Source organism: Cololabis saira, chromosome 16 (assembly GCF_033807715.1).
Source record: "Cololabis saira isolate AMF1-May2022 chromosome 16, fColSai1.1, whole genome shotgun sequence".
In the NCBI taxonomy this organism is placed as follows: Eukaryota; Metazoa; Chordata; class Actinopteri; order Beloniformes; family Belonidae; genus Cololabis; species Cololabis saira.
Genome location: NC_084602.1, coordinates 16,326,781 through 16,350,038, shown reverse-complemented (window position 1 = coordinate 16,350,038; position 23,258 = coordinate 16,326,781). Strand labels below are relative to the sequence as shown.

The 23,258-nt window shown below is 44.4% G+C and overlaps 1 protein-coding gene across 2 annotated transcripts in view; it reads right to left on the bottom strand.

The window, feature by feature from the left end:
• mta1 (metastasis associated 1) overlaps positions 1-23,258 on the bottom strand; it is a 43,106-nt gene that overhangs the window by 2,141 nt on the left and 17,707 nt on the right. The window contains exons 3-17 of one of the 2 annotated variants that reach the window (XM_061742951.1): positions 20,655-20,748; positions 13,078-13,204; positions 11,805-11,868; positions 11,429-11,546; positions 9,457-9,559; positions 7,877-7,976; positions 7,350-7,538; positions 5,871-5,945; positions 5,498-5,556; positions 5,068-5,285; positions 4,505-4,656; positions 2,521-2,710; positions 2,274-2,363; positions 1,756-1,952; positions 106-254 (exon numbers count right to left, since the gene is read on the bottom strand). In XM_061742951.1, coding sequence (XP_061598935.1) covers positions 144-254; positions 1,756-1,952; positions 2,274-2,363; positions 2,521-2,710; positions 4,505-4,656; positions 5,068-5,285; positions 5,498-5,556; positions 5,871-5,945; positions 7,350-7,538; positions 7,877-7,976; positions 9,457-9,559; positions 11,429-11,546; positions 11,805-11,868; positions 13,078-13,204; positions 20,655-20,748 — 1,887 coding nt within the window. In that variant the 3' untranslated portion in view covers positions 106-143. The remainder of the gene's footprint in view (positions 1-105; positions 255-1,755; positions 1,953-2,273; positions 2,364-2,520; positions 2,711-4,504; positions 4,657-5,067; positions 5,286-5,497; positions 5,557-5,870; positions 5,946-7,349; positions 7,539-7,876; positions 7,977-9,456; positions 9,560-11,428; positions 11,547-11,804; positions 11,869-13,077; positions 13,205-20,654; positions 20,749-23,258) is intronic. The other variant, XM_061742953.1, reaches the window with a different exon arrangement.

The following is a 23,258-nucleotide window of genomic DNA, read 5'->3' as shown; positions in this document are numbered from 1 at the left end:
TGAGCTTTAGACATTTGCTGTGTTTTGTTTTGGATGTTAAAAACACCTGACTCCCCCAAGTAAGTTAATTCTGTTTGTTTGATGCAGCAGGACGGTGCGCCTCACCTCACTCCCTGTTGCCGTAGAGACGGTTCCTGCAGTTTTCAGTCCAGTTCGTGTACTTCATCCTGCAGAGAGGCCGAGGCTCGGCCCGCATCGCTGATGCGTTTGGCCATGATGTCCCACTGTGGAGTCAGGGCTTTGGATTTGGTACCTGCAGGGGAAACGGAGCATGAAAATCGAGACACACACGGACAGACAGACAGACACACACTCACAGACACACAGACAAACCTCTCAATCTCACTAAGCACCTAAACTTTTACACGTTTGGCAGTTAAAAGTACCGTTTCAAGCGTTTTGAGAGCCGCTGTCCGTCATGTTTACGTAGACAAAACGAACAAATAAATAAAAAGCAGGAAATCCTACAGATTTTCAGCAAAGCAGCACACGGATCCTCAACTGAATTAATCAACTGGATTTCAAAAATGGGAAAAAAAAGTCAATATCTTAAAAAAAAAAAAAAAAAAAAAAGCGGTTGCAGCAAAATCCACAAAAAGCTGATTTTAAATCCAGTCTGGTGGTGATTGTTATAAGCAACACTAGTTTGTGAACGTGTTCGACCACTAAGGGGCAGCAGAGACGAGGCTGACGGTTCAAACGGATTCTGCAAGTTTATCACTTCAATCAGCCCCTTCGATCATCACATGTGCTGACGGCCGTTATCGCTGTATTTATTGACGACGTCCTACAGAGAAAAACACGAGCTCGAGTGAGCTCTGAACTACCGACCACAATGAAAAGGCAGAAAACTCCCTCGTTTTTGAGCAGCACCGTGTAACTGTTAAACGTCTGTTTAGAGGTTTAATCTTCAGATCTGGTCTACGTGAGACGGATCTGAACTCCGCAGACCAGCAACAAGAAGAGCGTTTCCTCACAGCGAGTATTCACGTTGTGCCTCTTCCCCCCCGTCTTCTGGAGGTTCACGTTGCCTCCCCGACGAGGACACGGATGCGCAGCCTGGAGCTGCAGATGATGCCGTTAGCGACACGTGGGCCTCATGAAGGGGCAGACGCAAATATTTTATAATGACCATGTTGTGAATAAGTCGGTAATTAGGGAGGGCCACCGGAGAAAATAAATAAATAAATTAAAACTCTTAATCCTTGAATCTGGCGGAGCTCCAAACTCAAACCTCAGGTGGGCCTGAGGTGGGCTCACGGACCAGAGAGGCTCATCCTCGCCATGCACTTACCGAGCCCTCCTCCTCCTCCTCTCTGCTGTTACCATAACAACATAGACTGTAGCCTCCAGCTAAAGCAGCAAGGCTGATCCGCTCCTCCTGAAACCTCCCTCTCCTCTCTCTCTCTGTCTGTCTGTCTTCACCCCTCCTCTCATACCGCCGCGGAGAGGCAAAGTGGGACATAACCCTCCCCAAAAATAAATAAATAAATAGGAAGAACCCCTTGATGATTCTTCGGTGGTGGATCTTAAGTGGATGCTGTAGCCACTGAGGAGGGCTCGGAGGCTCAGATGTGCCGCGTACACCATTATTGATCCGCGATAATAGGAAAACTACAAAAGAAACGGGAACTAATTATCTAATCTAAGTATAATTGGAATAAAAATTAAATGCCTGGAGGTTATGAGTGGAATATATGAAGATACAACATTAACAGTCAGAAATCTCTGTAAAAAAGGTGTTAAATACGTTCCCCGTAAGTTCCCGGTGGTTCTCCAGCCGGAGCGTCGCTCACCGTCCAGTCCGTTGTGCTGTTCGTAGCTGCGCTTGCCCAGGATGGTGGGGGAGCCGTTGTTGAGGATGGGGGAGGACTTTATGGGGGTGAAGCTGCCTGTAGAGATGGAGCATCCACGAGTCGGGGGGTCGGGTTTGGGAGGGCGGGGATGTGCCTCTGGAAAAGATGGAGGGATGAGATCACGTTCCTTTCAGGCCGACTTCATGGAAAAACAACATCTGAGACGTCACATCTGCTTTTGATGAGCCACAAACGAGCCGGAAGGAACGAACACGCTGGGTTTTCTTCAAAAGACGTGCGGCCGCGGGGCCGAACCTGCGGCCGCTACGTGTGATCGCAGCAGGTCGTTAGCGTTTGGAAACTCACCCTCAGATCTTTGACTAAAACAGTTAAAACAGGCAAAGCTCTTTGACATGCTTTGTTTTCATTTCCGGCGTGTATCAGAGCGACTAAAGAAAGGCGGCCCAGACGTCCTACCTAAGTAACGGACCACAGACTCCAGAGGCTTGCGCTCCACAGGCTTCGTCGGCGGAGGCTGTTTTGGCTGATCTGGTAACCGCAGGGCACCTGGAGGAGTTCAGCAGGGGAGAAAAGTTATTATTTGTGTAACAGATGATGAAAAACAGACAAAAAATAACCTTTTTTTTTAATTTTATTTGAGCAACATGGGACTTGAACGTGAGGTGTTTGAAATCTGCATGAAGACGACTCCAGCTGCTCTTACATTCGGCCTTGATGGCTGCCGTGTTGACGGGGAGGTAGGGGTGCCGGGCCAGGTACCGGGGCCGGATGATGTCCTCGCAGAGGCGGCGCGCCACCCGCGTCAGCCCGGTGGTCTGCAGGTAAAACGCCTGTCGGGTCTTTACGGCGAACTTGGGGCTGCCGCTGTGCCGCAGGGGCAGGCCGTGGGGGCTCTGGGGGGCAGACACGGAGACACAGAGGGGGTTACCTAAAACACCAGGAACGGACTGAACCGCTCATCATTAAAACTCCTGTATCAATCTTTAATAAAACCATATATAACATACTGTATAGAAGTATGGGGACACACATTTAAGACAATCACGAAACCAATATTTTTACTCCAAAAAAAAGCAATGTGACTCATAAACAAAGTTGGATACAAGCACCCAACCAACCAATTATTTATAGATTCAAATGAGCTTAAATTCAATGAACTGGTGGACTTCAAAACTGCACAGATTATGTTCAAAATCAACAATAACATGCTGTCAGACTGTATTCAAAATATGTTCAATTTAAGACAAAGCCATTACAACCTCAGAGGGGAAAGTATATACAGAAAATCAACAATCAGAACCAACACCAAACTGAGATGCTACAGTGTGGATGTGGAATAAATTAGATAGGGATTTGAAATTATGTAGAACCTTAACCTTATTTAAAAAAACATTGAAAAGAAGGATGATTTCTTTATATCAAATTAATGAGTGGTGATGCTTGCTATGTTGAGTTGGGTATTTATTTAATTACTGATTTGATTTGATTTTTTAAGGATGAAGGTAACATGTAGACTGCACCTTTATTTTAAACTTTTTTTTTATTTCTTGAGGAAATTTTGTTATCCCCATGGAGGCAATTTGTTTTACTGTCTTTTCTCTTACTTCTTGCTTTGATTTAATTACTTTAATTCATCTTTTTGAGGGTAGGCAAATAATAAGCTTTGCTTCAGCCTACACCTTTTTCGGTCTAGATGGTATTTGTATATTGGAATTTTTTTGTAATTTTTTCTTTGAACAAAAAAAGTAAAAGTAAATTAGTTTACTTGTTGTAATTTTTATTCTTTTTTTTTTAAAGTGATGCCATGACCGAAATAAACGAAACTAAACTAACCGCTCTGCCGATGGCACCAGACGTCTGCCGGCCCTCACATGCTGAGCTTTCTCCTGCGGTCACCTCAAAGAGTAATTCTGTCCCGGTTTTTAACATCTGACATCGACATCGTCATGACAACAGGCTACTACCATGTGTAAGCATCTGACTGACATATTCATGGCACAACTGACATTTGGGGAATAAAGGCCCCAAATGTAGGGAGAGCAGGTGTGTGGGAAGATCTAACCAGAGTGATGTCACTGCAGTTTGTTTTGATTGTTCCCACCCTCTCACAGTGCTAAAAACAACGCATGCAACGATCCCGGTTAATCCAAAAACAAACCCTGCAGTCCCTGATTGAGACAGCAGGAAGAAAAGTGACGTTTTGAACCTCAAAATGACTTGCGGTGGTCATCTGTCTGCGGCACCAACAGCCCGCCTCCTCGTTCCCCGTCCTCTGGGAGTCTTATTTTCCTCTTAGGTGGAAATGGTCTCCCTCAGCCTAGAGCTGAGACTTTTCACATAAGCGTTCACCGTTTCATACTGTGATTAAAAATAGCTGGCATGGCCCCTGCGATGCCGGTGTTGGGGCTAAACAAGCTTCGGTTTAGGGGTTAAGAAGCTGCGCGACAGGAGCTGCAGCCCGTTTAACCGCCACTAACAGCAGCTGCAGCCCCTTACAGCGCTAATGAAGGAGAAGGAAGACCAAAACCTTTTTTTCTCTCCGTCGTCATCATCATAGGGGTTGTGAGATCATAGACAAATAAAGGAAAAGAGCTCAGAGCACTAATGAAAATGCAGCGGGGGTTTTATTTCAGCTGCGTCTCACCGGCTGAGTGAGTCACGTTTTCGTTCGAAGTGTCGGCTCGTACCGTGCTGTTGCGGTTGGGTCCGGGCCTCTCGCCGTCCAGTCGCGTGGGCATCTTCAGGCCGCCGTACTTCTTCCAGTAGGTCCAGCACGATGCGCACAGACGACACTGCATGTTGGGGGGGCCCCATGAATACCACTGGTAGGAGCTGCTGGCTGCACACAGGAGAAATGCAGGGTAAGCACGGATGTGGTGCCGCACAACCACCAGCTCCAGGATGCAAGAGCAGGAACTTTAACTACTGATCAGAAAAGTAAGTACAGCCACTAAAATAACTCGGGCAAGGCTGCGCTGCAGGGCAGGTGCAGCTATTTTCTCTCCTCTCCCTTATCTCCGTGCAGCAGCCATGAAAGCAGGGCTGAGCTTTTTAAAGCGGCCTGCATCAGAACGAGGATGCTCCGGCCCTAGAAGAGACGAGGGAGATGCTGCTGCTCCTGCAGCAGATGATCCACCCGCTGGGTGGATGCTGAGACCGGACCAGTGACGATAGATCTTTACAGTTAATTATTTACATCTGGACTGGTCTGGAGTCAGTGTGGCTGCAAAGGTAAACAGACGAGACTTACTGTAGCAGCTTTCACAGGCTCTGCCCAGCCCGGGCGTCTGCCCCGATCCCGGTGCCGCTGGGGCCCCCGGCACCCCTGGGACTCCTGGGACCCCTGGGACTCCCGGGACCCCTGGGACTCCCTGGGGCCCCGGGACCCCTGGGACCCCAGCGCCCACCGCTCCGTTTAAAAGCGCTGGCTTCACGCTGTTGCTCAGCTGGTTTGGGTTTGGTTTGTTGCTGGGAAAAGCACACGGAGAGAGGCGGGGTCAAGGCAGCGGCGATGAGAGCCATCAATACCCACACAGGAACAGACCGTGATTAACAAAGAGCGTGAGACGATCGGGTGTGATCATGCACAACTTATTTCATTCTGAACACCACCTGCAGCATATCTATTCAAATAAAACGAAGGCAGACAAAATGAAACAAAAACCCTGCAAAGTACTCACTAGTTGGGGATGTAGACCTGCTTCAGCTTGCTCTCCGCTTCAGCTGCTTTTAATCGTTTCTGGAGCAGAGACGGAGGTTTGGGAAGAGGAGGGAGAGAGAGGAAGAAAAAAAAAAAGAAAATACAGTTCCTTGAGTTCAGAGAAGCCACATACGTCTCCCTGGTGTCCCTGAACACTTCAGCCGTTTTCACTAAGCTCAAAAAATGCATATAGATGTTCAACTGTGTTGCCAAATGACTTTAAAATAAATCAAAACTGTGTCAAAAAAAAAAAGAAAAAAAAGAAGAGGTACAAGAAACGGCTGAGAAGCTCAAAATGTGGCTTTTACATTGCAAAAAAAGGACAAAATCTCTGAATACAGAAGTGAATTTACCTGCTGTACATATCTATCTGTGGTCTTCCACATGTAGTAATACTCAATTATACTCGTCAGTGACTTCCAGGGCAGCTGCAGGAGAAAGGAGAGAGAAAAGGACATCATTTTAGTAACGTTTTCAGTCACAATCGGACCGATAGAGAGAATGACGGGGAAGGAAAACAACATGGAAAGATAAATGACTGCTCAGGTCAAGGTTTTCTTTCTTTCAGCAAAGCAGGATATTCAGTCAACGTCCTCAGGCTGACTGGGGTGCAGCTCTCTCACACAAAAACAAAAATAAATTCACTAAAACCACCGAATGATGAATTAAGTTGTCTCTGAGTTTAAAAAAAAAAAAAAAAGAAAAAAAAAAAAAGGAGATTGAGTTGTAGTAAGTGTGGAAGTGGTGGCCCCACCCACGACGGTGGTGTAGGCCCGTTCCTGAGAAAACGCCCGAGTCGAGGTCGAGAACGAGCAGCGATGACAAAAGCCGGCCACCAGGTGGCGGAGTGATTCATGACCTGAAGCAGGAAACATCCACCAACACCAGCCCCCCACACACACACACACACACACACACACACATACGCACACACACACGCACACACACTCTCACACTAACACACACACTCACACGAGCGCAGGGAATTACAGCAGAGACGCTGTTTTCTCCCGGCTTCACACCAGCACTCGGTATCACTCTGAAACATGTTCACGGAGCCTTGAAGAACTTTTTCTTTTTAAAACAACTGGGCCTGCTGCCGTCTGGGTTTCCTAGGTTACCGTTGGATTCACAAGTAATCGACTAAAGCTCTCGTTTTATCAGGCGGAACCTGCGCCGAGGCGACACGTCTCATATAGGTAAATATATTTGTAATGATCTCAGGTGCATTTGGACCAACAGCAGCCCAGCAACTGCACCGGGGGGCCGAGACGGCTGCAGAACCCCGGTGAGAGAGAGAGAGAGAGCACCGGACTGACCCACAGACTTCATGACGGCATGAAGCGCTCTGCAGGGGTTCTGCCTCTCATACCACCACAGATCAACAAAAACAAGCGATCCGTCATAAATCAACAAAAACCCTGATGATTTCCACGACGCGTGATCTTCCCCCTCGATCTACCAGCCTCAGATGTTCCCTGCAGCAGACATCTGACCAGTAAGCGGCGAAGAAATAAAACATTTAGGTACGCTTGGATTTTTCTCGGTGCATAAAAAAAAAAAAAAAAGTAAAATTTTAAGATTTTAAATCAGACAAAACTAATGACTTGATCAATCAGACCCTGAGCTCTGGAAGCCCTCCCTAGAAGTGCATATGTCCTCTCAAAATTACACAGAAATCATTTAGGAGGAAAGAATTAAAAACTACCACGTAAGAACAAAATCGGATCCTTTCAGGAGGACAGGAAAAAACAAGCTGTTGCGCCAAAACAAACAGACACAAAACGCTGAAATATTGATCTCCTTTCCTCACGGAGAGGGTTTGGACTCACAAAGTCTTGCTGGATGTCAGTGAAGTCTTTTCCGTATTTCTCCAGCGCCTCCTCGAACAGGTTGGCCTCGGAGGCGCTCCACTCCTCCATCTCGTCCCTGCAGAGGACGGGTCCGCCCTGAGGCACCAGCGCGGCGATGGCCCGGGTCATGTCGTAGCCCGCGGCGTGTAGCGTGTCCATAGCATGAAACTAAACACGGGGAGGTGAGGGGGGGAATAAATAAAAAAAACCTTTGTTATTTCTCTGAGTGTGTTTTTTAAAATGCAGCTCTTGTGCGCGGCTGCGGGCCGCGAGCGTGAACGTGGGCAGCTCGAAGGTCTCTCATTTATGTTTCATATATAAGGATGTGATGTGGGCCGGAGCCGGCACGTGCTCGCTGTGATAATCAGCTCCAGTCCTGAACAAACAGCCGGCGAACCCATGAAACGCACAGGGGAAGACGGGCGTCCCCTATGGGCGCCGTCCCAGACCAGGCGTCGCCGTTCTCTACTACGCTCCTTAAATATGCCGCGGCGCGTTTATCTCACCAGCGTGATGTCTCTGGAGGCGGCGGCGGCGCTCATGTGTAGACTCGGCTGCCGGACAGAACTGCTGCAGTCCAGAGCTCTGGCGAACGTCCCCACCGACCTGCGGGGGACAGACACGGGACAGACGGAGAGACAAACCTGCAGTTAACTTGAGTGGGTTTAAAAATAGTCATGAACCATATTTAGACGGATACTTGAAGGGGTCTGGACTACTTCTGCTCAGACTCATCCTTAAATGTGTCCAAAGACTTAAAGTCCCTCCAGGATGGACAAAAACAGATGTTTTAGCAGGTCGTCTCACGCGTTTATACGGCTGCTCCGTCGTTATTTCTGTGGGATTTAAGGTTCTGAATGGTCGGCCTTTTCTGTCCCGCCGCGGTGCAAACGAGCACGTGAGCAGGATTTGTGTCTCAAAAGCTAAATGAACGGAACATTTAGGTGAATCCACATGCACCGGCGCTCCTGGGGAGAGTTTGTTGTTAATCGTCACTGAACATTCAGCTCAGCTGGACATCAGCTCCTTCTGTCCTTACGATCCAAACGTCTGACGTCTCCTCTCCAAACTTACTGGCTTTCTAGCATACTAGCATTTTCCAGCATCGTTATGGGAGCTGCAGTGAATATAGGGATCTTATTTATTGATATTACCCTACATGTACTGCATATAGCCCAATATATATAAATTACACGATATTTTGGCAAAAAAAAGATTAAGAGACCTATAAAAAGTAAGAATCCCCGATCCAACTGATGAGATGGATGATGAGCGCAGCCACATGTCGTTAGAAACTTTCCATCTTGAATTAAGTTCACATCCTGGTCTGACGGCACGAAGCCTTAGAGGCTACAATAAAAGCTCTGTTTACGTTACCATGGCAACTGAAGTCATAGGTCTATGTATCATTTTAAGGTTTTGTTTTTTGTCATTTGTTCCAAACGTGACAAGACGTCCCTGATGTCCAGCCGTAGCGCGTGATCAGACATCCAAGTCAACAAGTCAAATTTGATGTAAATTCAATGTTTAAAAAACAGAAACAGAGAAAAAAAAACAGTCCATAACAACACATCTGGAGATTAATGTCTGCAAATGACAACAAAACACAGACTTCACGATCCCAGAGGTAATACTAGTCCTGTGTGAACAGAACGTCAGCTTATTGTAGAGCTCAGTGATGCGGTAACCATGGAGACCTGAAAAGGTTCAACACCGATCCTCAGACTTGAGTGGCATCAGTCTGCCAATCCAGCTCCCCATTAATCCATCCATGCACCTCCACTAGTCCATGATGAGGTCGGCAGAGGCTTAAGGAGAGACCTGCCCCCCCAAGCCTCCTCCTCAGGCTCCCCCAGGAGGTCAGCGAGGCTTTCCGCGGCCGGAAAAATCTCTCTGACATGTTGGACGTCCCAAACCCCTCCCCAGGGAGGCCGCCCAGCAGAGATGGACCGCCTTGGTCGGCTCATCTCAACACGGAAGCAGCAGCTCTATTCTGAGTCCGTCCCCGGGGACTGAACGTCTCACCTCATCTCAAAGTTCATGATTAACTACTATCAATCCCATCTATGGCACCTTGTGGACTTACCGAGCTACGACTAGAAACTGGTCGATCTGCTTCTCCGTCAGCAAACTGTTGGGGTCCCAGATCTTCTCCTCCAGCTTCTCCAGGTCCCTCTCATCTTCCTCATCTGCATTCACAAAGAAGCACACGTGGACAGGTGTTAAGGAGTCGCGCTCAAAGAAAATCAGGTTGTTTACGTGGAGGAACAAAAACACATGAGGAGGGGTCTCAGGTTTCTGGGGAAGACCTAATCTGGGGGGCCGAGACCACCGCTGAGGCTTCCCTTCCAGAGGACCTTCACGTATAAACCACCGGCGAGGATATGAGCGCTAGGGGTGGGCAAAAATATCGATATGGCAATATATCGCGATACTTTTCCAGCTGATTCAATATTTATTTTATTTCTTTATATTTTTTATCCCCGATTTTTTTCCCATTATATCACCCAGTGCTCCTACCTAAGTGACAGTCCTGGGCATTGCCACTCTCTACCAACCCTGGGAGGGCCCTGCACTGAGCTCAGGTTTTATAATTTATTTTTTATATAACACAATTGCCTGTCCTTAAAAAATGAAAAATAATGGACAGAAGTTTATTTATTTATGGATTTATATCTATACTGACTGATCACGGTGCCTTTCCTTGGTTTTAGTACCATCTTTCTTGTGTTTATTATCATTTGCCACATAATTAAAGCAACCTCATACTAAATTTAATGTTAATTTCATGTGATGTAAATAATATGAAAAACATATACAAATATGTTGTAACTTTAGCTTGTATAGTTATAATAAAACATTGTTTTGACTCAGTTTGTCCCATGAATTGTCACTATAATCGGATGAACGTGCAACTCTGATTTTAAGATCCATCACTATCATCTGATGTACATATATACAACTTGGATTTTAAGATGTGTAATGCATTTTTACATTTTTCGGTGAACTATGTAGAATTTAATAATCGGGATATCGCATAATCGGGATATCGCAATGTGTATCGTATCGTGGCTCAAGTATCGTGAGGTCCTTCCCAATACCCACCCCTAACGAGCGCGCATGAATGCGTGTGGTTCTACAGCTGCAGAGAGGAAAACGCTCCAGAATGATGCTACCAAAACTCAGAAGATCATCAGCGGTCCTCTCTCTGGCTCACACGGCTCCCGCCGACTCCAAAGGAAAGAAAGACCCGTCCTCAGGGACCCTCACATCCCCACTCACCATCCCTCCGAGCTGCTGCCACGCTGGACCAGCAAATGCCAAAACATCCCGTTTTTATCCCCGAGCCACAGTCACACCACGCGCGTTTGAAAGACCCCGCAACACACAAGGACGGTTGTTTTCAGTGTCTGTGGTCTACTTTTACTCCTGCTTGGTCATAAATGTACTGCTTTTAAAAAAGGCTCTCAACTTCTTTTTGTACAAAAAAAAAAAAGAAAGAAAAGGATCTGGATTCTATTTCACTAGGAATAAAAAAAAAAAAAAAGAAAATGTTGTTGAAATCCATAATCAAGGTTGATTCTGCAACATTCGTTCATTTTGTTTGTGGTGCCAGCGAGCAACCAGCCCGCCAACCTGCCGGAGAAGGATTTCATTAGCACAGCTTTAATTAGTGTTCTCCGGTGTTTCAGAAATGTTTCACCTGCTGAGAATAAAATGCTGGCAAAAACACAGAGGAGCCAAAAGCTGGCAGAAAAATATTCATGTTTCAAAATGATTGTAGTGTCAGGAAAAATTTAAAAAAATTAAATAAACAATTCTTTCAGCCTGCTAAAAATAAAAATGACAGATTTTAATATCGTAAGGAAGCTGAAATCATCTCTGTTTGGTTAAAACATAGATTTGTGCAGCAAATGCGTCTTAGGCTCCAAACTCGCCCAAATTTGTGAAGAGTTCCTTAAATTAAATTTAGAGTTTAACAGTCACGGCTCAGACCGCTCCGATAATGCAGGATCATTCATGCAGAGGAAGTGAAGTTTAAAAAGATGAACAAGTACCTTCTTTCAGGAGGTCTGTGATGTCGGCCTGGTACTTGTTCCCGACCCGAATCTCGCCCTTATCAGCCAGCAGGGTCTTCTGTTGAGGGTCGTACACCAGAGAGTAGAAGAAGGCATCCTGGGAAACACAGACGGCGAGAAGGCATGAGGACGGAACGAAGGAACGGGAGGCGAGAAGGGAGGGGGGGTGGGAGCATCTGTCCGTATGTTTTCCTGCTAGTCTCTCGTCTCCTCATTACAGAACGTGAAGAGAACATTCGGAGTCAACACGCTGAATTATTCATCTGGAAGCAGGCTCCTTAATCTGCTTTGACTGGCTAAACTAAATCACAGTTGTGAAGAGTTCACGATGCTGCTGGAGCGTCTGCACACATACCTCTCTGTCCAGGTAGGACTTGAGGGCCTCTGTCTCGTTCAGCAGGGTCACGCAGCACTTTCCTCTGAGGGACGAGGGGAGAAGATAAGAGGAGGGCAGATAGAAGACAAATAACTTGTTACAAAGTTTGGCCAGAACTGCTGCTCATGAGCAACACAAACACGTGGACATGTGTGCGTTCACGCCACCCTTTGTGAAACGAATCAAACCTTCTGAATAGCTGTTCCCCTCCTTGCCAGTGGGGGCGCTGCACCACGCCAAGGCAAACCCCAGAGAAGAGGAGCTGCTAGTCATTTTGCAAACTCCTTTACTCTTGAGTGACACATTTTTCTTACGACCATACTTCGTTCTGAGCATTTCTTCTGGAAACCAGCTACATGAGCATTTACCCACAATGCCCCACGTTGTAGTCCAGCTCCTGCATTTGATCCACATGAAGCAAAGCGAGAACTACGTTTTAAGGGCGAACCAGGGGTCGCTTCTTTCACTCCCCAAACCAACCGGACTTTCCGAGCGAGTGAACTCCGCTGCGTTTAAACCGGACCAAACGTTTAAACCTTAGTTCCACTTATTCTTCCCATTATTGGACAAATCATAGAAATACATTCAATTTTAAAAAATACATCATTAATCCTGAAGGGAAATTAATTAAAAATCAAATATAATAAATGTCAATAAATTCAATCAGATAGCAGATCTGTAGCCAAGACAGCAATCCTAATTATTTTCTTCTTAATTACTAAGATTTCGTCTGGATTAGACTTTTAGTATCAAGGGATGACTACGAGCAGATGCAGAAGGAAAAAATAAATACATTTTAAAAAAGCAATTTGTTTCCCGTATTATTGCTGAAGGCGGATCTAGATGCTATTGAATCACGGGGGTACTTAGTCTTACCCACGACTCTTCTCAGTTTTATATGTGTTAGATAAATAACAGCAAAACTTTGCATATTGTTGTCCATCTGACATTGTATTTACCAAAATCTAATAACCACTGAAAACAAAACATTAAAAGGGTTCAAAAAAGGGGGATCCACTTCATACAACACTGAAACTAAACGAATATTTAGAGCCATTTTTTACTCATAGTTGCATGAAAGTCCTAACATTTGCTACCACCCTGTAATAGTTGGGACTTTTGCATTACTTATCTTTATTTACACTGTGTAATTAAATCTCTTCGGCAGCAGAAGAGTCGGGCTGAATGCAGACTACCAAAGTGAACAAACTCGTTATGATACCAGTGACGTAAACGGAGGGGGGGAGGGTACCTGATGTGCGTTGCTGGTAAGGACTCCAGCTGGCGAGACAAGAACAGCTCTCTGTGTCTGAGCTGGTGTTTCTGTTTCTCGGGGAGTTCTGCCATCTCTGGGTTCTCCATCTCCTCCTCCAGCTCCCCTAGGTGGTGAAACAAAAAAACAAAAAAGAGCAAAAAGGTCAAACATACGAGAATCAGATGAGGCGGAACGAGTGCATCCGCGGGGAGCGCCGCGGAAATGCAAATGCATCCGCGGCCGTAGGCGCTCCGCCGTCTCAGGTGCACCACAAGAGGACATAAAACACAAAAGTGCGCACTTGATGAGCCGGAACAATGAAGTCCGCAGAGACGGGGAGAGCTGTGAACAAGCTGTGAACAAGCTGCGCGGCGCGACTTCACTTGGGCTCCATCAAACGAGTATTAGGAAACGAGCGAGAACGTCTCCACGACCCGCTACGATTTCTGTCTTGTTATCAGAGTGTCCTTCCACTGCTTTAATCTTATTGTTTAGGTAATACTTCTCAAAAAAAGACAAAAATTGTAAATAAATAATAAACAAAGCATGCGTCAACGCAGCAGCTGGAGCTGTGACGAAGGCACAAACATCCGCCTATGTGAACCATCTATTTGACCTCGTCTGAGGTCAAGGCCGCAGTCGGAGCTTTGTTCCTTCAGCTCTTCCGGGGAGGAAACGCGGGAAGTTCCCAAGCCAGCTGAGAGACGTGTCCCGGGGCTGCCCTGGATCTGTGCCCAAGATGGACATGGTTGAGAACGCGTCCCCATGGAGGCGTTCTGGGGGAATCCCACCCAGACACCCAAACCACCTCAACCCGCTCCCGTCAGTCAGCGTGGTTACACTCGCGTCTAAATCCAGCTAGTGGCAACAATCTAGCTGAGGTTCAGAGAAATCCAAGTATACATGCGCGAGAAGACAATCGATTATTGAGTGAGATGCGTTCGACTCCACGCGCACTTTCTCGTTGGCATTTTTTCGGTACAATTAGTAAACAAGCGAAGGAGGACAAAAACATGCAAAAATATGGACGCTAATGATGCCGCAGCTCTGTAAATTAGGCCCGTGTTGAAAAGATCGATTCTCCGATTTTAAATCGATTCTCATAATAATTCCTAAAAATCGATTCATATGTCTAAAGATCGATTTAAAAAAAAAATAAATAAATAAAATATTTTTAATTTTTTTTCATCATTACATTAAAACTTTTGGTACTTTTTTGTTTATGCCCAAAAAAGGAAAATTTTGTTGGACACGAGAATAACTGGTGCCATGTTTTTAAATATGTTTAAAAGGTATGAAAACAAGTTTTCAGTTATAATTGCATAAATTGTCTATATTTCTTTGCTTTATATACTGTCATGGGGTCACATTTGCATAAATGTTAAAAACCAAATTATCATAAATGGGGAAAAAATAAAAGCGATTTCATCCGTCTCTTTTTGCTGCCCTGGATCTGTTTGATAATTCTGCCCCACACGATGTTTCTGAAAGCAGTTCTATCAGCATTCTGGGAGCTGATTGGTCCTTACAGCATCATTAGCTGCCAATACTTACTGTTGAATCTCAATATAATACTAGTATTAATATGTTGCAGAACTAGACAGTCATATAATTCATGCAAAAGCTGAAAAAACAGTTTTATTAACAGTAACCCAAATCAATATCGGATCGAATCGGATCGAATCAAAGCGTGATAATCGATTCTGAATCTTAAGAATCGGAATCAAAATTGATTCTTGATATTTGAATCGATCCCCAGCCCTACTGTAAATGTTATACATACTAAGTCTGATCATGTTGCAGGTAAGATGCACGTAAAGTCTCCCTCTTCTTCTTCTGTTACTGTGTTGTTGTCATGCCATGACTGTTATCATTCCCACTCCCGCGGCTCGTCACTTCCGGAGTCTCGGGGCAGTCTCTAACTCGGCCTGTCGAAATAACTTGGATTAGGATGCATCATCTGGCACTAACAGCTCGATCTCAAGAGTTTCAGTTCGGTTCGACTACAGCCCGGCTAAGGTGAATACGTGGCTTTCAAAAATTAGATATTGGTCGGATTAAGGCAAAAATTCGACTTTCTGTTAGTGCATGTAACCGACTGTTGAGGAGCAGCAGATCCACTCAGAGTCTCTTCGTTCTCTTCCCACAGTCACGTTTGCTCTGGGGCCACGATACACGCCCACAGGTGAGGGTGTGAAGACGGATCAATCAGTGAAAAGGGAGCTTTTCTAAGTCAAAAGAACCTCTGACTGAGACGTGAGTCAGACTCGGGCTCTAATCTTAAGGATTCGATTCGTGAATCAGAGACAAGTCTTAAGATAACATTTACATGGAGCTCAATGACGATTTTTTGCAAGAAGCATGTTCCCACACGGACACAGCTCATGTTAAGAACAAACTAATGGCGCTAAAACGCCACCGAGCGACTGCTGGAGACGCATCGACCCATTTGAGTCATTCCCCGTCAACAGATTTAGCAGCTGGTGGTGAGCAGCATCTCCACTGCAGGCTGCTTCTCTGGAGGAGATGAACACGCTAGACACAAAAGAGAAGATGAGATGGGAAGATAGATGGATGGAAAATAAAACTAAAATGCAGAGAGAGGAAGAGTGAGAAAAGAAAAATTGATACCAAGAGAAAAAGAGTTGGGAGGAAGAGGAGCAGCAGAGAAATCACCAGAAGGAAAGACAGGCATAACGAGGAGGAGGAGGACGACTGTGAGAGCAGAAGTGAAGCGGAGAGCGAGAGCAGGCGCTCAGTACGTGCTCCGATTCATTTGGAGTTTCATTAAAGGAAGCGAGACAGAAGGAGGGAGACAGGGAGCAGAACAAAAGCAATCAAGGGATTTTCAGGAACAGAGATGTGTGGACAAAATCAATAAGTACTCCTGCACCGCTTTATACTTTACCTAGCACTCAGCAGACACACCATCAAGGCCCACACACACACAAATCTTAGGCTACAATCTATACAAGACACATACATGATTTAAAGGAGAGGCATGTGCTAAATGATTAAAACAGATTGTGTTTCTATTCAACGGCGTGCAGATTTTAAATTTTTTTTTCGGAATATTTACATTTTTACAGCGGTGCATTTTTGCCGAAATCAGCCTCGAGGCAAAGCTGCTTCCTGCACGAGTCTTTGTGCTTTAAAAGGTTATTAAGTGGCAGCGGGGTGGAAGTCGATCACTGATAACGCCGGCTCTCGGAGGCCGTCGTTTGATTAATATCACGCTACATGAAGTAAAAGAGACCGTGTGTAATGGCACATCATTGTCACTACTTATTGGCAAAGTCTGTGTGAAGCCCTAAATTCACAAAAAGAGGAACTATTTATTCTAATTACATTAAAACTCAAATATCCACTGTCTGGACTTCATCTAGCGGGACGACATAGCGGTCCATCACCAATCCGGCCCCTCCAGCCGGCCCCTGGCTGCGAGTCCCTCAGTAGCAACTGAACTCCTCTACCTCAGTCCTTCGTCTCTCTCTGCTCCCGAGTCAATCTCCTGGCAATGCACCCACACCATGCTCTCTACAAATTGCCTCTCCATCTCACCTGTCCCAGGCAATTATCAATTATTGATGAATGGGTCGCCTTACTGGGCTGGGAGACAGAGAGACGATGTAACGGAGAGGAAAGAGCGGGCCCGAGGGCGAGGCGAGGAGAGCACAGTCGACAGTTATTACCTTAACAAACTGGCTACGCCGTGTGACACGCCGGTTGTTAACGCGGGTCTGCAGACGGACCCGCGTTACTCCGCAAATACAGTTAGTCAGAAAGAAAATGACAATTTGCTCAGTACTCCTATTAAATCTGTCAATATAGGAATCAATAACATTATGTAAGGCTCTGCATTACAGCGGAGCGGTGAAATATTCTGCATTTGTTTAACAGAGCTGCTCAGTAAGGACTAGATTTCAACACCCACCCAAAAAATACAATCTAAATTTCCATCTGTAACGCCCTAAACTGTTGCCACGCAATGGGTGCGAGATTTGGAAATGACGCTTAAAATTCGGCTTTACTTCCGCTTTAAATAAATCCTCATAACTGACGGTTAAATGCTGCCGACAACCAAGAATGAACACAACAACAAAAACCAAAAGATATAAATACATTTTAAAAAAAAATTTAAATCAGGAGTGCATTCACAACCCTTCCAGACAAGAGTACGACAAGAGGAGCAGATCACGTCTAGGGCTGCAACTAACGACTATTCTGATTCGATTCGTCTTCAACCACTGAAACGATTAGTCGACTCTCAAAATGATTAAATAGCTCTCATTATTAAATTTTGCATGATGTTCTTTAAATGATGTTTTAATTATGAATTAAATAGATTAAAAGATGGATGCTTCATTCAAAAATACATCTTTTAATTAAGTGTACTGGTGGTCGCTGTGATGTTGCATCGGTTGCTGCCATATTGTTTACGTGGCGTTGGACTCTAGTGCGCATGTGCAACTCAATTTGCCGATTGAGTAACAAGTTAATCCAGATCGGCGTTTCTTCTAATCACTCAAACAGCAGCATCCAGCTGACATAAACTGAGGCCATTTCCATGGAAACACAAGCATGAGTTTGCAATTCACTAACACGCCCGAGTAATGGCAGCTACAGCTGCTGAAAATGAAACATATTACACATGGGTGGTCAAGCCAGCAATTTCGTAAGAACTGGACTCCAGATCAAAAGGTACAAGCTCTGTAAAACTCTGGACGGACATCCGCGGCATGACATCTCCCACCTCATGATATTTGTATCAGAGTAAGAAAATCACTGTAAAAACAACCAACAACAACACTAGAATCAGGAGAAGTGTTATTTTATGCAAGATTTCATCAGTTTGATTCATTATGAAAAAATTACCCTGGTACTACTCGAGAGAGGAAGCCAGTGCCTAGCAACTGGAAGTCCATTTGTCCATGACCGCCCCAACTCTGATGATGAATAAAATTCAGAGAAATGTGATTTTTTTTTCCTTTTCTTTTTTTTTTAAATGAGCAAATGACAAAAACAAAACTCAAGATAATATATCAAATTTTGCAATGTCGGGAAAAGTATGAATTTTAAAGTGATGGCAGCGATGGGATGCAGAAAATAAAACAGTGGAAAAATAACACCTGGAAGAACATCTTTCAATTAATGTAGTTAATTGGAATAAAAAGAAATAGCAGCAGTGACACGATCGGGTATCAAATGAGCATCTAGGAGAAGCTGTCGTTCTTAGAAATAAAGAGTTCACCCAATTAGAAACTATTGAATAATAAAATGCATCCGCAGCAGAGAATCTAAAGAAATCTCTGTATGCAAGTTTTAAAAGGTAAAATGTGCTCCCATCCAGACAATAGTCTAGTCCCAAATAATAACTTTACCAATAAAGAGAAAATAAAGGAAAGTATGCAAAATGACACGGATGACACAACATATGTTGGTGAACTTCTTTGTTCTGCAATAAACATCCAGAGGCTGTAACATACTAGACTTTGGAGACTAGCTCAACTTCAGTCATGGCAAACTCAAGTGCCTACGAAGGAGGAGCTCTGCAAGTAAAAATGTCAAGTCTGCCACAGCGGCTGACCACTCAGGAGCTCGCTTCATTCTCAGGAGAGGGACTAAGGCTGGAGTTGGAGGCCTCTTTGAGGGAGTGCTCCGAATCTCTGCAAGTGAAATACTTGATCAATGACTCAGAGCAGCCTCGCATGAAAAGGCAGGCTTATATTCACATACACGACTGCCGTTCCCATCTGATCCGTAATGGAAGTGAATTAAATATACCCCTCCAGCGGGTCCTGTGACAGCGCCCAGACAGAGCTGAAAAGGGAGGTCGATTATAGATGGGCACCTACATACATATACACGAATACCACGTATAAAACATTTTTGGGGAAACAGAGAGAAAGTGAAGCTGCAGCTACAGAAATGGAGTCAGGATTTAACCCACACCCATGTGCTGCAGAGCCGTCTTCCAGCTTTATTTATTTATTTTGATTGCAAACCCCTCACCAAACTTGAGCTGGAGCATTGCAAAACACAAAATACCCCTCTCCTCCAGGATACAACATCCTTCAACATCTGTCTGGTTGCCAGTAGTTTCATGCTCTAAAGATTGTTGCATCTGCATCTGGTTTTACCAAAAATCCCAAACTATGAGTGCTGGTTAATACTCATGTTTACTCACCAGAGTAAAAAGCAGAAACAAAGCAAATTCATAATAAATTAAAAAAATACCCAACTGCCCTTGCACTGGAGTCATTTTTACTTTCGACGCAGTACGAGAATCAATCCTCTCCTCACTGTAGCTAGTATCCGGACACTACAAGCAACACAGATACGTAAACTGCTCCACGGATGAATAAGTGCACGTTTGACTGTTTCACACACTATTTTAAAAAGACATGCACACATGCTCGCACTGTGTGGTCCAAATGGAAAAATAATCCAGCTCCAACATGGATGCATGGACACATAAACACTACCCTAACCCACACACACACACATTTGTGCACTCATTCAAACAGGACACTTGCTAGGTCTCAGACATACACACAGATGTACGCTTTCACACCCCGAGAGCTAACATTTAGCCTGCCACACCCGGCTACGGTCTACTGGCTGCTCTAGTGAGTTCCTAGTGGGCGACTACACCAGCACGATGACTACACCAGCATGATGACGGCACCCATACAGATCCAAGTTTGAATCCAGAGATTCAAAAAGCTCCTTAATTCCTTACGATTATGGCTGATGGAAATTTTAAATAGCATCATTACACGCTAACAAAATAAGATGCTCTATACTCTAGCCTGTGTGTGCTGCAGTTATGAAGAACTCTGGTAATCAATGACGGATAATCAGCTGCGTCACCCCATGAATTATTACACAAGTGCATGCTGGGTGCTCTACTAGTTTTTTTGTTTTTTTTTTGCCTTCTAGCCATTGCTAGCTTGGCTGTTGTTCCTCCGCGCCTTATTTTTACCTTCAGTCATCTCAATTATTTTCCTGTTCAGTGGTTAGTTAGTCCGGTGTTATTGGTGTTGTCAGCAATCCTGCAACAAGTTTGGTTACTTTGAGTCGTTTCTTAAAACACGGCCTTTGCCCTGTTGCAACTGGCTTGGTACGTTTTGTACCGGTGGTGTCTGGCACAGACACGGCAAACTGACTAATGCACTCGGCTCTCCACAGGGCCTGCGTCACAATGACGTGCTTGGGAGAAACGCGTGTGCACTGACACACGCAGATGTCACCACACAGCCGGTCTACAAACGTATTCATCAGATGAAAGGCCCCAGTTAAAGCACTGAAACTTTAAGATTTAAAGAAAAATCTATAAAAATGTAGAAGCAAAACAAGGATTCTTCACTTCAGGCAAATCTTATTTGATTGGATGTTGAAACCATTCCAACCCTGCAATAATAAAAATAAATAAATTAAAAAAACAAACAAAAAAAAAAACACAACTGAGGAGTGTATTGCCAAAAAGAGCAGTGTGCTGCAGAGGCTGGTGTGTTTCTGCTGCGCGGCGTTTGCTGTGGCGTTCGCTGGCCGGGTTACGGCCGGTCACTCACTTGCATGTTTGTCTGCCAGAGCGATGAGTGTGCTGGAGATGTCCCTGCGCCGGTAAAAACACACCACTTTGGCCTCCACATTCCCATTGGCTGTCTGGAAACAAGAGACAAATCGGTGTTACCATGGTAACAAGTGGTGCACACATACAGAACGCACACAGACGAACCAACCCATAGTTGAGACCAGTGTTGTTGCACCCCCCCCCCCAAACCCATACACCCACCCACCCACCTATCACCACCCCTCTTTTTTCCATGTTTCCTTTTTTAACTTCACCGTAAAACTAAATGAAACAATGAAGGTAGCATCAAAAACTCAGAGGTGGCAGCAATCAGGACAGCAGCGTGGGAGGCTGTCTGTGTAATCCAATAAGATTTGTTTCTTCCTAATTCTACCGGATTGGCCTGCTGACACAAATAGAACCGGCGCAACAGCAGGTTTTTTTTATTTTTTTTCTTTAAATTATACTCAAAAAAAGGAAACTTAAAACTCAGCTCCACCAAAACTCTAACTTTTCACCATCTTAAGTGACTCATCACTGATAAATAGGATTATACACTATTGGCAACTCATGAATCTCACTAATAAAGCCTGCTGGTTATCTAATTTGTTAATCAATAAATAATTAAAATCCAATTATACCATCCCACCTTTGTAAAAAACATTAAAAAGTTAAATGGCACATTTAAAACTGTATACAACTAGAACCTTTCCTGGTCTTCGTGCAACAGAACACGTCCATAAAAAAAAAAAGCAAACAAACAAGAGTCTCTTTGATATCGAAGCCAAGCAGCAAATCCTAAATTATTACATTTTGAGCGAGGCAATTCAATTAAATTATAGAAGCAATCTGTCCAAGTACATCAAAATTAAGACTTTAAATCCATGAATATTGATGTGTGCGCTCCGGTTGCAGGGAAGCTAACACTGGGCACGATGCAGGAGACGATAAGAGGAGATGTGGCGAGATCAACAGATCAGGCGGGAAAATTACGCGCGAACATGTGAGAAAAGCAGAGGAATACATCTGCTACGACAACACACAGATGCGTCAATTCATTATCTAAGTATATGGTAGAGGTACATGTATATACACACATCAGATTTTCTACCCGCATTTTTTTTTTTTTATTTATTTTGAGCGTTTTTCAGGATTATTTATTGCTCAAAGTGTCAGTCCATTAGATCCCAGGTCTATAAAAACTACTTTGATGTTGGAATATTATCTGCCTGCTACACTTGACCTCTTTAGTCTTCTCGGACAGAACCAAACACACGGAAATCTAACGTTTTGTTCCTTAAAAACACAAATTCTCTTGAATCGTGGACACTTAAGGCAGCCATACTTGCATATTTTGACTATTAAAATTAGTGATGCACCCAATGTTCTGTAACCAAAATTGTTCGGCTGAAAATAGCAAAAAAAACACTTTCGGTGTTCGGTGGAATAAGTGGGGAAAAAACCGAACAATTAATCATGATTGATCGATGACACAATCAAACAGCGAATAGCGTGGAGTGAGGGGCGTGCAGCGTTAAATGCAGCAAACATGTCAGCATGTCAGATTATTACTTGGATGTGGGGAAAAGGCAGAGGACGCGAGAAATGATCCAGGCTGAGTTGGATTCGGGAAAACCGCTTGGTGATGGAGACGGTCGTGGACGCACAGCGCAGAAGAAAAGGGAGAGAGTGCAGAGAAAAAGGCCCGTACTACCAATGCGGTGCGTGAACCCTCACTGTCTGATATGACGAGATCCTCCAAGAAATTAACCCAGATTTTTATAATTATTATACAAGGCTTCAAATTGCAGAGATCAGCCCCGCCCCACCTCGATCCAATTAATTGGATTTGAATGGGAGAAAATGAAAAAGGATTATGAGAAAAAATACAATAAGTACAGTAAGACAAATTGTGACTGGCGGGTATTTCACTGCACATTTATTTGATTTATGCAATGATGAACAAATTGGCAAAATAAATGAAAAACTGCGAAAAACCATTGTTTGGTATTCGGCCAAGTGTTTATCATTATTTTGGGTTTCGGCCACAAATTTTAATTTCGGTGCATCACTAATTGTTGTCATGACAGTTGGAAGAGAAACCTGGTCAGGCCCGGAGCAGCAGCCTGATCCACGACAGACTTTCCTTTTTTCTGCCACTGAACCCCTTAAAAACAGCAAACCAAGACTTAATAATGGCAGCCTGCCATGTTCTAATCCAAAATTACCTCATATTATAGTGTATATTATCGCCTTCATCACCAAGTCTCAGTCTTGAGCGGTCATTAATTACGACCAGTCTTAAAATAGGAGCCGAAACACAAAGGCACTTAATTATAACGAGAAAATAATAATCAAGTCAAGCCAGGGCCCCTCAATAAAATGAAGCCACTGAGTCGCATGTCATTTGCAAAAAGATCAGAGTTATTTCCTTCATTACTTGACAAAAGAAACAATTAAAAAAATTACGTGTTCCAACTTTGACGGTACAAACATTTATGGAGCTACGCAACAAGATCATTTCACATTTGAGAAAAACCAAACGTAGGAATATCTGAGGTTTCATGAAATCATCCAAATATGCACTTTGCTCTCAGACTGC